Source organism: Phacochoerus africanus, chromosome 2, assembly GCF_016906955.1.
Source record: "Phacochoerus africanus isolate WHEZ1 chromosome 2, ROS_Pafr_v1, whole genome shotgun sequence".
Classification (NCBI taxonomy): domain Eukaryota; kingdom Metazoa; phylum Chordata; class Mammalia; order Artiodactyla; family Suidae; genus Phacochoerus; species Phacochoerus africanus.
The window spans coordinates 85,705,368-85,719,604 of NC_062545.1; the positions used below are offsets into that span (position 1 = coordinate 85,705,368).

General features: G+C 36.6%; 1 protein-coding gene across 1 annotated transcript in view; it reads right to left on the bottom strand.

The window, feature by feature from the left end:
- Window positions 1-3,868: 3,868 nt before the first annotated feature.
- Window positions 3,869-14,237, bottom strand: part of BCKDHB (branched chain keto acid dehydrogenase E1 subunit beta) — a 261,605-nt gene continuing 251,236 nt past the window's right edge. Inside the window, exon 10 of the mRNA XM_047763367.1 lies at window positions 3,869-4,017. Within this exon, the coding sequence (XP_047619323.1) occupies window positions 3,877-4,017 (141 nt within the window). The 3' untranslated portion in view covers window positions 3,869-3,876. The remainder of the gene's footprint in view (window positions 4,018-14,237) is intronic.

Here is a 14,237-nt window from a genome sequence, read left to right on the forward strand (position 1 = left end):
TATTTTTAAACCAAGCATAGGGCTGTATTTTTAACCCTAACAAATGCTTTTTTGTTCTTTATTTCAGCCTCTGCTATCCAGAATCTGTCACAAAGTGCCTTTACTTGACCCTCAAAGTTTCTGGCAATCTACAAATTGTCAATTTCTATATTCTGGCTCTAAAAAATCTGATAAAAATAAACAGGAAACATTTATTTATTTATTTATTTATTTATTTATTTATTTTAGGGCTGCACCCAAGGCATGGGGAAATTCCCAGGCTAGGGGTCTAATTGGAGTTATCTGCTGGTCTTATGCCATGGCCATAGCAACACAGGATCCGAGCCACGTCTGTGACCTACACCACAGCTCAGAGCAATGTCGGATCCTTACAACCCACTGAGTGAGGCCAGGGATCGAACCTGCATCCTCATGGATACTAGTTGGGTTTGTTACCTCTGAGCCAAGATGGGAACTCCCAGGACACAACTTTTTAAATTGTAGTTTTAAAGTAATGTATGCATTGGTAATCCTTAAAAAATGCCCATTTTCCCCCCAGTGTTTACGGAGAAAGGAAAACACTACATGACCCCATTTCTCTGTTTTTTTGTTTTGTTTTGTTTTGTTTTGTTTTGTTTTTTTGTGGGAGGTGGGGATCTTTCTGCTGGAACTGGTGGGGAGCAGCTCCTCTCGAGCGTATGGGAGGAGAAGGGATCTGACAGCCCTTCCTCTGGGGGCAGGGCTGGGATGAGGACTCTGCAAAGGGGTCCCTGAGACTGTCCTTAGGCATTGCTAAACCATGGTAAAGGGCAGGAGAGGCCCAATCAGAAAAAGAGGCCCTGGCCAAGTCCCCAGCAAGCAGGCTTCCTCCTGTCCAATAGAGTCCTTAGTTGCTGTTAATGTATTTTCTTCTCTTTTTTTAGCTACTTAATAATATAAAGAACATAGAAAAAAACACTTATAACATCATGGCCAAAAAACCAAAACCAAAGCAAGCCAGAACAAACAAGATGGACGTTTGACAATTTTGTCGCAAGAGACAGGCTCGGGCTGGCCATCTCCCCCCAAAAAAGAAAAGAGGCAGCAAGGTTGATCCCACCCCACTACAGTCTGGAGAAAAAGTACATTTGTTCAGCACTACACCACCTTGTCGGGACAAAAGGGAAGAACAAGGGAAAAATCCCAGAAGTTTCATCAACATACAACCATCTTAGCCACAAAGAACAAAACCAAATACGATGAAGTTGAAAGAATCAGCATTTCTAAACATTTCGCTTTCATTCAGATTTAATGAACGAGTTTATTGCTCTGCCACAAAAATTCTTTCTACTAATGAAAAAAAAAGAGACGTGATATGAAGACAATCTGATTTTCCTTTATTGAACACTATCCCACAGCCAATATGTACAGATGCAATTAAGTAGAATTTATAAGCCTACCATGTGGAACATTTAAAAAATTACTCTGAAATACTCTTAATGGAAATGATCAATTTACATGTCTTAATACAGTAATTCATAATTTTTCAACCAATATCCAAGATGGTTCATTTCATAAAAACTCCATTTTCAAGAAGAGGAAATATAGAAAAAAAAATCAGAAAAATATTTCAGTATCTAGTCACAATCTTCAAGTTTTTCTGTAAAAGAAATAAATAATAATTATAGACATTCTGGCCACCCTGAACTAAATATAGATTGTATGATTACTTTCTTTAATGCCATATTTAACTTCCAGCAGAGCAGAGCTATTCTTGTATCATATTTTCACAATAGACCTGAAGATTTTTTTATGTTCAAAAAGAAATACAAGTCCAGGAGTTCCCATAATGGCTCGGCAGTAATGAACTCAACTAGCATTCATGAGTTCAGTCCCTAGCCTCGTGCAGTGGGTTAAGGATCCAGCGTTGCCGTGAGCTGTGGTGTAAATTGCAGACGTGGCTCCAATCTGGCATTGCCATGGCTGTCATGTAGCTCCAATTTGACCCCTAGCCTGGGAACTTTCCTATGCCATGGGTACAGCTCGAAAAGAAAAGAAAAGAGAAGACAAGAAAAGAGAACAAAGAAATACAGATCCAAATTTAAAACCAGTACCTTTAAAAATAGCAACAAGGGAGTTCCTGCTGTGGCACAGCGGTTAAGGATCTGACATTGCCACAGCTATGGATGGCATAGGTTGCAGCTGTGGCTTGGATTCGATCCCTGGCCCAGGAACTTCCATATGCCATGGATGGGGCCAAAAAAGGAAAAAAAAGAAAAGAAAAAAGAAAAGAAAAGAAATAACACTAAGGCACACAGCCTTACCTTGACTCCCTGTTATAGATGGACCATGGAAGGGATAAGATGGACATAAAAGTGAGAAAGTCCTCTAACTAGTCCTAAGCGAGTCTGTAGAAGCTGGCTGCCCTCATAGACATTAAGAGGACATCAGAAAGACAGCATCTACTTCTGCGTGTCCAAGAGAAGACAGGGGGCGTGTGGACTAACTTACGACACACTTACATAAGTTAAGTGTGGCCCTAACTTACGCCCATAACAATATCCTCAGAACAGAACTACCACCATGGGGATCCTAGTGCCAGATGAGGGCAGTATTTTCTCTACATGGACAAATGTAAAGGTGTCTGGCTCTGGTAGGTGAGTGGGCCTTAATACCCATACATAGAATTCAGGAATTGCAGTGTTTTCTAAACTTTAAAAAAGTCTGGGCTATGTTACTATCTAAAACCTATTCTCACTTTTCCCTTCAATACAGTTCTTTAAAAGGTATTAGTATTATTTGGACAACCTAAGTATTAAAATGTGAAGCATTTAACTCCTATGTATGCATTTTGAACCATTTCAAAAATGCCAGAGATAAAGTAAATCAGTATATTAATGACAACAACTTCTTAATTAAAACTATGGAAAACTAACTTAACAGTTTTTAAATGGTATTCATTTTTGCCAGAGTAAAACTGCTGGAGGGACAGAAAAGAATGGCCTAGAAAATCTCAATGAATACATATCACTTATTATCCAAAAAAGGTCTGGAAATGGTAGTAGTGCTGAATATCTTTTTAAAGTAACAATTTCCCTTATACATAATAAACAGGTTTTCTGTTCAACAAACCTATCTTTCAAGATAATATAAAGGCACATTTCAGAATGCTAAGAATCATCATATAGTTTATGTTTTAGTTTTTTGTTTGTTTGTTTTGGTTTGGTTTTGTGCTTGCTTTCTTTTTTTTTTTTTTTTTTTTTTTTTTTTGAGGGCCACACCTGGAGCATATGGAAGTTCCCAGGCTAGGGGTCAAATCTGAGCCACAGCTACCAGTCTACCTTGCAGCCACAGCAATGTGGGATTTGAACTCTGTGATCTATAACCACAGCTCATGGCAACACTGGATCCTTAACCCACTGAGCAAGGCTGGGGATTGAACCCACATCCTCATGGATGCTAGTTCCCACTGAGCCACAATGGGAACACCCATATAGTTTAAATCACTGGCGTCCAAATTAATGGTGCTTGAAGTGCCGTCTTTCCATAACAGAAATTATCCCTATTCATGAATAGTTTAAAATTCTGGTGAAAATATACAGAAAGGAGGGTAAAAGTTGGAACCACTGGAGTAAGACTTATTTGCAATCACGGCAGAGGGCAGCTTCATCTGGTGTTATTCGATGGTAACATATGGATGCTTCTGTTTTATAGAAATCAGATAATACATATGCTTGATATGTTTCTATTAAATGTGAACATAGGTTTACATTTTTTTTTCTGAAATCCATGCTTTGTTCTGAAAGTTGCCATTTATGAAAATACAACACACTGACTGTTGTTCCTTGGCTCACAGGACATCAATGTCAGGGACCCTCACTAGCTTTCTCAAAAAGCAGGGCAGACTTACCTCCCTGGTCAATAGTTGATCATTTTGCGAAGGGCATCATAGCATTTCCATTTGTCTGGGATATAGAACGGCTCAAAAATGTGAGGGAATGGCGTGTCATACCCACAAACTCTGGATATAGGAGCCTCAAGGTTCAGGAAACATTCTTCCTGCAGAGAAGAATCCAGATGGTTAACTTTAGAACACTGCTGTTTTTTGTTTTGTTTTGTTTTTTCCTTTTACAGCCGCACCCACGGCATATGGAAATTCCCAGGGCCAGGCATCCAATCGAAGCTAAAACTGAGACCTACACCACAGCCACAGCAACATGGGATCTGAGCCACATCTGTGACCCAGACTGCAGTTTGTGGCGATGCCGGATCCTTAACCCACTGAGTGAGGCCAGGGATTGAACCCACATCACCACAGACACTATGTTGAGTCCTTAACCCACCGAGTCATAACAGGAACTCCAAGAACACTGCTTTTTATTCATAGATATGAAACATTATGATTTAACATACAATGCACTCAAGGGTATTAAAATAATTACATATATTATAATGTGAAAAAAGCAGGTAACCAGAGTATTCTGGTGGCACAGCAGGCTAAGGGTCTGGAATGGTCACTGCTGTGGCTCAGGTTTGATCTCTGGCCTGGGGACTTCTGCATGTCACAAGCACAGACGAAAACCAAAAAACAAAAACAAAACAGATAATGATATATTTGGCATGATCCCAGTTTTACTTAGAGTATATTTTCATGTTTCTATGTGTATTTTAAGCATACACACCCTCTGGGATTATACCAAACAGGCTATTCTACAAATATAAATGTATGGCAGAATTATAACAAAATGTTCACAGTAAACTCTGCAGGTTGAATTAGTGATGGTAAGTGTTTTCCTGTTTCCTGCATTTTTCAAATTTTACATATAGTCAACATGTATTACTTTCATAATATACATTATCACTACTCTCCCCAGCAGACTGAACTACCATTTACTTCACTATGACCAGGTCTCTCTCAGCGCCAGGCTTTGGTAGATGCTGTCAGTCCCCGGGCTACTCACAACCCAAGCCCACTGCTCTTTGCCTAACAGATGCACCGACATCTCCCTGCTATCACCTTAGGAGGCATCTCCACCAGGAAGCCTTCCTTGAGAGTACCTCCCCAATCCTGTCCCACTGATGAGGGATGTGCTTTAGCCCTGAACTCCCACAGCACTGAACTCAGCACAACCCACAGCTGAAGCCCAATTATCACTCTTCCCTAAGAAAGTATGAACTCCACCAGGCAAGGCTAGTGATCTGGCTCAAAAAAAAAAAAGTAAGATCCCAATCACAGGAGACCCTGTAAGAAATTATCTTCAAGGGGAAAAAAATAATGTTATTCAAGGGACAAATTCAAATTTGAAAATAAAAATTTTAGAGCATTAAAAAAAAATCAAAAAAGAGATACGTGATTAAACTAGTCAGAGAAAAATGATACTACCATTCACCACTATTACCTGAAATCACAATCTTGGGTTTTTACACATCTACTTTCTACACGGCCTTATGTTCCAAAGGAGTTGAGAGGGTTCACAGTTTCTTACATATTTCACTAACTGTATTTTTAAATTCTTATCCAACACCATATACAGGCTGGCTCTTCCAGCAACAGGAAATCTTCATCAACAACATGAGAACCTTGAATGCGTAAGGTTTAGAGTCACCTAAGAAATTCCACGACTAATGAGTTCAAAGAGATGACAGATTGGGTGGGCTGTTTCTTGACTGAAATAAGTAATTTTAAAGGGATTTAAATTGTCAATTTGGGATTAACTCAGTTTCTTACTTCAGTTGACATGACCTGCTTTTTTCACCTCCCCTGAATACTACATTCTTCATAAACAAAATATCCATGGGCACTGCTGAATACTGAAAAGCAAGGGCAAAATATTTCACTTAAATACCTTTGATCTTCTGCATGTTAGAAAATATTATTCTTTCAAGCTAGTTCCCTGGAAAGCTGATAGAAGGATGTTTCAGTGTTTGTGAAAATCACTATTTTTTAGCAGAATGACCAACATCACCAAACTAATTTTTTTTTTCAAATATCAGTGCTTCTAATTCCTCAAGCATGTGAGAGCATGCTACAGGAATACGTCGATATGTTTGCAGAGGCACAGAAAAAGGCTGTGAGGTCACGCTTGAACTGTAAACAGTGGTCACCCTTGGAGGCAGGGAGTGGCAAGGAGGTGACAAAATGATCCCACTTGTACATTATACGTACTGTTGGAGCTATGATGTCATAGCAATGCCTTTGTAATTATGTGGCACTGAGATAAAGGAAAGAGTAAAAGGAATCCTCTTCTTATGCAAATAAAGGTTCCTGTTTTATTTACACAAATCTGTTATTTTATATATAGTATTTTCTTAACTTGGAAGTAGTTACTATAAGGTATGTAGAATTAAATGATTATAAAGTATTATATATAAATGAATTATAAAAATCATGGAAGATAATTCAAGAATATAGATATATCCTAACCAATGGAAACAGTATAAAATTTTAATGCTTTGCTATCTGAAATATTAAAGAGACAAGCTATTAAAGTATTAAAGAGATAAGTATTAAAGTATTAAAGAGACAAGTTATTCTTTCTGTTATCATAATAACATTATAATATTATAATTATAGTATAATAATATAATACTATAATTATTATGCAATAATAATAATAGTTATTATTCTCTCTGAAGTATTAAAGAGACAAGTTATTCTTTCCATGGACTTGTATTAAAACTTCTTTTAAAGAAATCAGAAATAAGATGTTTGGGTCAAGCAGCTGTGCAGTTACTTCCTACTAAACTGGTTCACATACACGATCTCTCTGTAACTATGTGTGTCTTTGGCAACTATCAAAACAGGCATCCTTGGAGTTCCCTGGTGGTACAGTATGTTAAGGATCTGGCATTGTCACTGCAGTGGCTTGGTACTCTGCTGTGGCGTGGGTTCGATCCCTGGCCTGGGAATTTCCGTATTCTGCGGGCGTGGCCAAAACCAAACCAAACCACAAACAAAAAAATAAGTGTCCTTGTTCAAGCTCATTTTTTTCCCTCTAGAAGCCGTATGTACACACAGACACAGAAATATTTAAAACTTCTCAGAAGATTTGTAGATCAACATACCAGATTAATGCTGCACAAAGTTTATCTCTCTACATTATTTCCACATTATGACACCCTAACTACAGCAACCACGTGCCCTGAACTTTCAAGACAATTCAGATTAATCATATGCTTCTTTTTCATTGGCCACATATGCCCACTCATATTTTTAAAACTGTGATGATTTTTGATTCAGAAGTAGAAACCCACATAAAATTAGGAATAGATAATTACCTAATCTGCGGGGTTGTCATGAGGGTTACCAGTAATATCCAGCCAGGGGCTAAGATAGGAAGTACCAGTTTCTGATCTCCCTTCCTGGAGAGCTTGTGTGCAGACCGGCTCAATCTGTTTGGCACAATGATGGATGGGACTGCAAGGTTCCAAAGCAGATCACAGTGGAGCATGTAACCAGGGGCAACAGAAGAGAACCCAGGCAGGGCCAAGAGAAACTTTCTTCCAGCTATACGTGTTCCAAAGTTTCTCACCCTGGATCCAGTGAAAAGAGCCAAAAGGAAACTACGAGGTAGTAACACCTACATATACGGTATGTGCTTTGACATAAATAATCAGGTGCTTTGAGAAAAAGAGATAGTCCTTCTAAAAGACCCTCACAGGAAATTCTAGGTGATGGTATTTGAATTTACTTCTGAATGTGTTTTTCTATAAGTATGAAAATTTTCTTTATGTTAAGAATAGCAAGCAGTACTTAGGATGTAGCGACACAGTGCTAAATGAGTTCTAGTTTATCTCATTTAATTGTTTTAACAAATCTATAAGGTAGGTATTATATTTCACTTCCAATGAGGAAACCAAGTTGAAGGAACTTGTTCAAGGTGGACCAGCTACATACATCATCAAGTTAAGACTCAAAGCTGACTGTATTCATTCTGCAAATTTTGAGGCATAGCAATAACAACAACAATAAAAATGTTTAAAAATGGTAAAGTGGAAGGCAGGCTGGGAATAAGGTTTTACCATAGACCATCGAGAGGGTTAAATTCGGTCTAAGAAGACTTTCCCATGTATATATAAGGAAACTAGAGGTTAAGATGTGAAAAAGCTGAAAGCACACATTTAAGCAGGACAGTAACACAGAATGATAAACAGACAGTCTTGGGTATCAGGAAGCTCCAGGCGGTCCTAAATGATTTAAAGACGCATAACTCAAACTGCTTACATATTAGCCATCTGGGTTTCTATGCATGTTATAACCAGAAAAGGAAGCAAATGATATGAAATAACAATTCCAAATCCTAAAAATCGCAGATGCAGGCAAAACACATTATTTTCCTATGTTCTGTAACAAAGCAAAAAAAAATTTTAAATGCCTTTTTGAAATTGTGAAGGATGGAGATACTATCAATTTTCTAGCAGGTAAGAGAGAGTAAATAAACATTAAAAAAATAGGATCCACGATTGTTTTAGAATAAATATTATCACTAGGTTTTGAAAAATTAAGTGTACTTAATATTAGCTATAGTTAATAATACCATATGGCATATTCGAAAGTTATTAAGAGACTAGATCTTAATAGTTCTCATCACAAGAAAAATGAAGTGTATGGCAGTTATTCATGTGTTTTGGTGAATGTAATACAGGTTACATGTTATGTACATGGGTATGTAAAGGCATGTATATTTGGGTTTTCATGGGTTCCCTCAAGATATCTCAATATTTAACCTCATTTCTCCATTAAAGTTCTAAGGACCTGAGCTATAAATCCTTGTCACCGTGTCACAGGAGTTATATCACTGAAATCAGTGTCAGGCATTCTACCCTGCAGCTATGGTGACTTCCAACAAATCTTTTTGTTGTTTTTATGGCAATGCTGTATAATGTAATTGATCCAGCATGGAATTCTATCTGAAAGGAATCTTTGTTCTACTAGGATTTAACATCTCTAAGGCTCTGTTGACAACAAAAGAGAAGTATCAAAAATTCTGTTGGTCGTGTTATTATTTTGTGACTCCACTCTTACTCTTCCTATTTGCCTCTCTAGCTTGGGCAGCAGCATATGAGAAGTACCTGGTTTCATGCCTAACATAGTGCTCAGTAATTGCTAGGTTTTTTTCTTCCAGTCTTATTGAGATATAATTGACATAGAGCCCTATGTAAGCTTAAGGTGTGCAGCATCATGATTTGACTCATGTATCATGAAATGATTGTCACAGTAAGATTAGTAAATATTCATCATCTCATCTAAATACAAAATTAGGGAAATAGAAACAAAAAAATGTTTCCTTGTGATGAGAACTCTTAGGACTCTTTCTTTCTTTCTTTCTTTCTTTTTGGAGGGTGCTCCATGGCATGCAAAAGTTTCTGGCCAGGGATCAAACCCAGATCAGAGTGACCGGAGCCACAGTAGCGACAGCACCAGATCTTTTTAATCACTAGGCCACCAGAGCACTCCAAGACTAATTCTTAAGAGCTTTCATATATAACAAACAGCAGTTGTACATTGAATCCTAGTATTTATAACTGGAAGTTGGCACCTTTTGACTGCCTTCATGCAGTTCCCCCTCTGCCTCCAGTAACCACAAATCTGATTTTTCTATAAGTTTGTTTGTTTTTAAAGTACAATTGACCTAGTAATTGCTATATTTTTATTTTCCTCTTAAGATTTCCAAGTTATAATAAACCCAAGATATCTGAAATGATAGACCAAAGCACCATTGAAGACAAGAACAGCCAACACTGAAAAGTTAACATCCATTATAGCGCTGTGCCTGACAGCTACTATTTACTGGACACTTACTAAGCCTTAAAAAATGTAAGAAAATACTCAAAACAAGTAACTGCTGCATGAGGAAGGAGGGTGGAGGCCACTGAGGCCACAGAAGGAACTAGGCTGAGCTCAGTGAAAGGCAGGATCTGGTGCTGCCCCCTGGTGGGGAGCAGGGAGCCTACACACTGATTGCCAGTTCTGGGCCTAGAATGACAGAGAAATTGTGGCCAGATAGGGAAGTCAGGCACTCCAGAAATGGTTAAAAAAATAACACACACACACACACACACACACACACACCCGGGGCAAAAGAACATAATTTTCAAGCATTGCTACTATAGAAATGTAGCCTGTCAGTCAGCTACTGGAAGGTTCCAGGTAATGTGATCAAGACACACACACTTCAAAAAATAGTCAAGAATAAAGACCAAATACTATCATTTGATTTATTTTTTTTCACGTTGCTTTGTAAATATCTTTAATTTGTTTAATTTTTAATTTAATTTTTATTGTAGTTGATTCAGTATTGTGTCAATTTCTGGTTTAACCTGAGTCTGAAATTGCATTGAAGGAAAAAATGAAAACTGAATGATTGCTTTAAAAATAATTCAAATTTCTTTCTAAGAACAATTATGTTATAATTTTTATTTGGTCTTTCGAATGTCAGAAAGTTGGATACAGCCCATTGCACAAGACTACATCTTGGAAAGTTGTGAAGTTTAAAGTGAGATAAGAAAAAATTAGGTCTTTTATGTTCCTACTTTCTTACGGCTGATACAGGATGATGAAATTTCTTCCCCCTTTCCTGAGAAACTATTCAGCTAATTTTCCTAAAGTTTTAATGGAAAGTCAGAAACACAGGGCACTGTGATGAGAAACACATCAAAGTCAAAATGCACTGCCTATAGGATTATCTGATGAATCCGGATTTCATATTCCTCCTTGGAACAATGAGAACGATCAGTCCACAACTTAATTCCAAAGTAATAACTCAGATTTGCAAATTACTTTGCAAACAAAAAGGTCCAGGTTATACCACATAATCATCATGCTGTTCCTACCACATTTAAATTAGGGGCGCACATTTTGTTTCTAAGAGGGCGTTGGAGGGGGAGGGTAAATTAAGCTTATAGATGTTATAAGCACTGAACAAGGCATATAGATTGTAGAGTTATCATCTGTTCTCTAGGAGAAAACATTAAGAAACAGCTTGAAGTGATTTGCGAATGTGCTTAGTTTTAAACCTAAACTCCAACACCATTTAGTCCTTCTTAGTTATTATTGAAAATAAAGCAAAATATTTTGCTTCTAAATTCAATTAGTTGTCTAGGAGCTGTAATGAACTATGCAAGAGTTGAACTAAAAAAATATGAGGAAAACAAAATTTACATACCAAAATGATGTCTATTTGATAGTCCATGAACTTAGAGACTTATGTTTTGATTTGAAGTTGATGACTCCTAGTTATTTATGTAAGGTGAGACATCACCCAGCTTCCAAATATTATCAGAGAATATTTGTTTCAAATCTACCATGAAAACTTGCCCACAGCCAAAACATTTGAGTTTCAGCAGATGAGAAAAAATGATGCTGGTGTCTGAATCACAAATGAGTCACAGAAACCTGAGAAGGCACTCTGCCAGGAACTTGGAATTAATTTCATTACTGAATTAAACAAATACAATTTTACTGATGTAAAATAAAGTATTTTTCATTTACCCTAATGGTTTGAGCAGTATATATTGCTTTTTTAAAAAAAGGAGCTTAAAATATACATGTTATGTCTGTATCACTTTTCTATATAGCACAGACCTATGGAATGTACTCTTCAGACCGCAGAGTCCCTAATCTATCTCCAAACTAACAGGATCCCCTCATCATTACAGCTATGTTTATTTTATTTTTCTAATACCATGAACACGAGATGCACTCAACAAACACTTGATATGAGGTCTCTCACTTTTAAAATACAGTTGAACCAATACAAGTAAATAAGACAGTATACAAATAATATAATTTCATCCAGCTTTGTATAACACCTATGACTATAAAACATTATAGTCAACCCAAATATTTCAGCAAAGCTTTCCTTTAAAATTATAACCTTGACTAAATTAAAAGTTAAGATCTCTATTACTTAACCTCACTAGAACATCTTCAATGTCTGCCGATTAAAAAAAAAAAAGTCCCTTTCTTCCTCTTTAATGCAAATTACTGGCAATTTAGTACAATTTTTGTTTTCTAAGATTTCTTTCAGCTAGTTAAAGAATGGAACTGAATTCTAAACTCGGATTTTCACTTAAATTCAAATTCCATTTTTAAAATGGAAGTTTCTTTCTGAAGTTAGACAGAAATATTATTTCTGATCCAAACGGGTTTCCTTGGATACAGTCTAGCTACCTTAATCAGACTTAGAGAATGCTATTAAAATATACATAGAAAAGGATTTATGGTTCAAATTTGACAGTTGTGTTAGGATATGAAAATGTTAATATAAAATTACCTATGAATCTCAATACATCAATTTTACATTATTGTAGAACAAATTTTAAAATTAATGTTAATAACTTATTATATAGCAGAAATTGCTTTTTTCTCCAAATGACACTTTTGTAAATTTCACTATTTTAAAATCAGAAGTAAGTGAAAGCAAGGGACAACTTCTTTCTACCATTTATAATCTTATCTGAAATCATTTTTTTTAAGTACCTAGTGCTCATTATGGCCCAGAGACTGTACTAAATATGTTACAAATATTAAGTCTTTTTAATTGTTCATAAACACTAAACTAGCAATCACAAAGGTAAAGCAAGCACCCCATCCAAACCACTCTGGTTTGGTTCTGCTTTCGAACTTTCCCCCAGATATAGTTTTGGGCTGTGACCCGCTGGGGCGGCCTCACCATTTACACCTGAAGAGTACAAAGGCTAATAATAATAATAACAACAACAATAATAATTTCTTCATTAAATCTTCCCTCAACATACTCTGTTAATTTACTGCAATCGGTCTTCAAAGATGTGCTGAGGTTTAAAATGTTCCAAATCTAAAGTTCTCTTAAATTCTTGAAAGATGTGCAAATCTTGACATATAATATGCACTGTGGCTAGAATGCCTTTGTTAAAGCACTTTGCATTCAACAGAGAGGGGGAAAAAAAAGGCAATGCTCTCAAATTTCCACAGACGCTGAAGCTTCTCAAATTTTATAGTTCAAAATTCTTCCTATAGAAAAAAGAATCCACCGGCAGCGAAGTTTGAGAGCGGAATTTCCTTAGAATGGAAATGCATAATGATAAACATAAGCGACTAGCAGCACTGGGTCGTCTCAGGAACAAATCACTCTCTGTAAGGTAGGATTTTTGCTTGGCTTGGCATTAGGACATTTAAAATACTCCTGTAAAGCAACTTTTGATGATCCTACAAAGCATTCAATTTTTCTGCTTGTTTCTCAGCAAAATTCTTTGTATGGCATTCTGACACCACCAAACGATGCTCGGAGGGCAGAAATCAATCCCGGCTGAAGTGACCTTACGATTGCTTTGTCTCACAGAAAGCATATTCTTTTAGAATCGGGGGTGGGGGTTGAACCTGCACTCAGAAAATTGCTAGTGGGACGTGTCACTGTCCCCATTTTGCAACCTGTTTTTTGAAGTTTCAAGACTAATTACAAAACGAAACTGCTAGAATAGAGTGATTTGACCCTCTCTGGCAGCATCTTTCTAAAAAGTTTAAGAAGTTGGATTAAAACAAACAAACAATAGAAAAAGAGGGCTAAACTATTTGCTATTTTGCATATGATACTCTTTTGTTACAGTATAATGGCAGCTTTTTCTTTATGGGTTCTTTCTTTCTAAACGTTAAATTTCTAGTCTACATTTTTGTTTATGTTTAAAAAATGATGAAACAACTTGCTAAATGTAAAAAAAAGCAAGGAAAGAGAAAAATCAACTTTGTTTTACCTATATGATGCCAAAAGAGACATGTCAATGTTTTTTAGCGAATTAAACATAATTTGTTTTTTAAAGTTAATCTGGGGTGTCACAGCAACACAGCCTTTAAACTTGGTTTTGCTGAATGTATCAATCAGACCAAGTTACTTTTTTCTTAGCAGCTTAATGTTGGTCATCAGGTCACTGCAATTTTAATAAGAAAAGCACAGCAGAAATAAATGTCCTAGGCTAGCATCAATTATTTCAATTAGGGAGATTGGTTCCCAAACTTGTTAACTGGACCCCAGGAGCAGTAGCATTCCCAAAGTTTAACAATTGAACAAATTAACAAAGCAAACAAGTTTCTGGCAGAAGTCTCTGACCTTTGTTAAGAAAAGGCTTACTTGTAAGAGCTCTCATTATTTACATGCAGATGACTTTTGTTAACATAATGAGTTTAACCTATTCATTAAAACAACTCTAGCAATTTTAATTATGGTCTATATCAAAAAAAAATATATATGATGCAGAATCCAAAAGATATTTTCAGTCCTATTTACTGTATTTACATATGCATG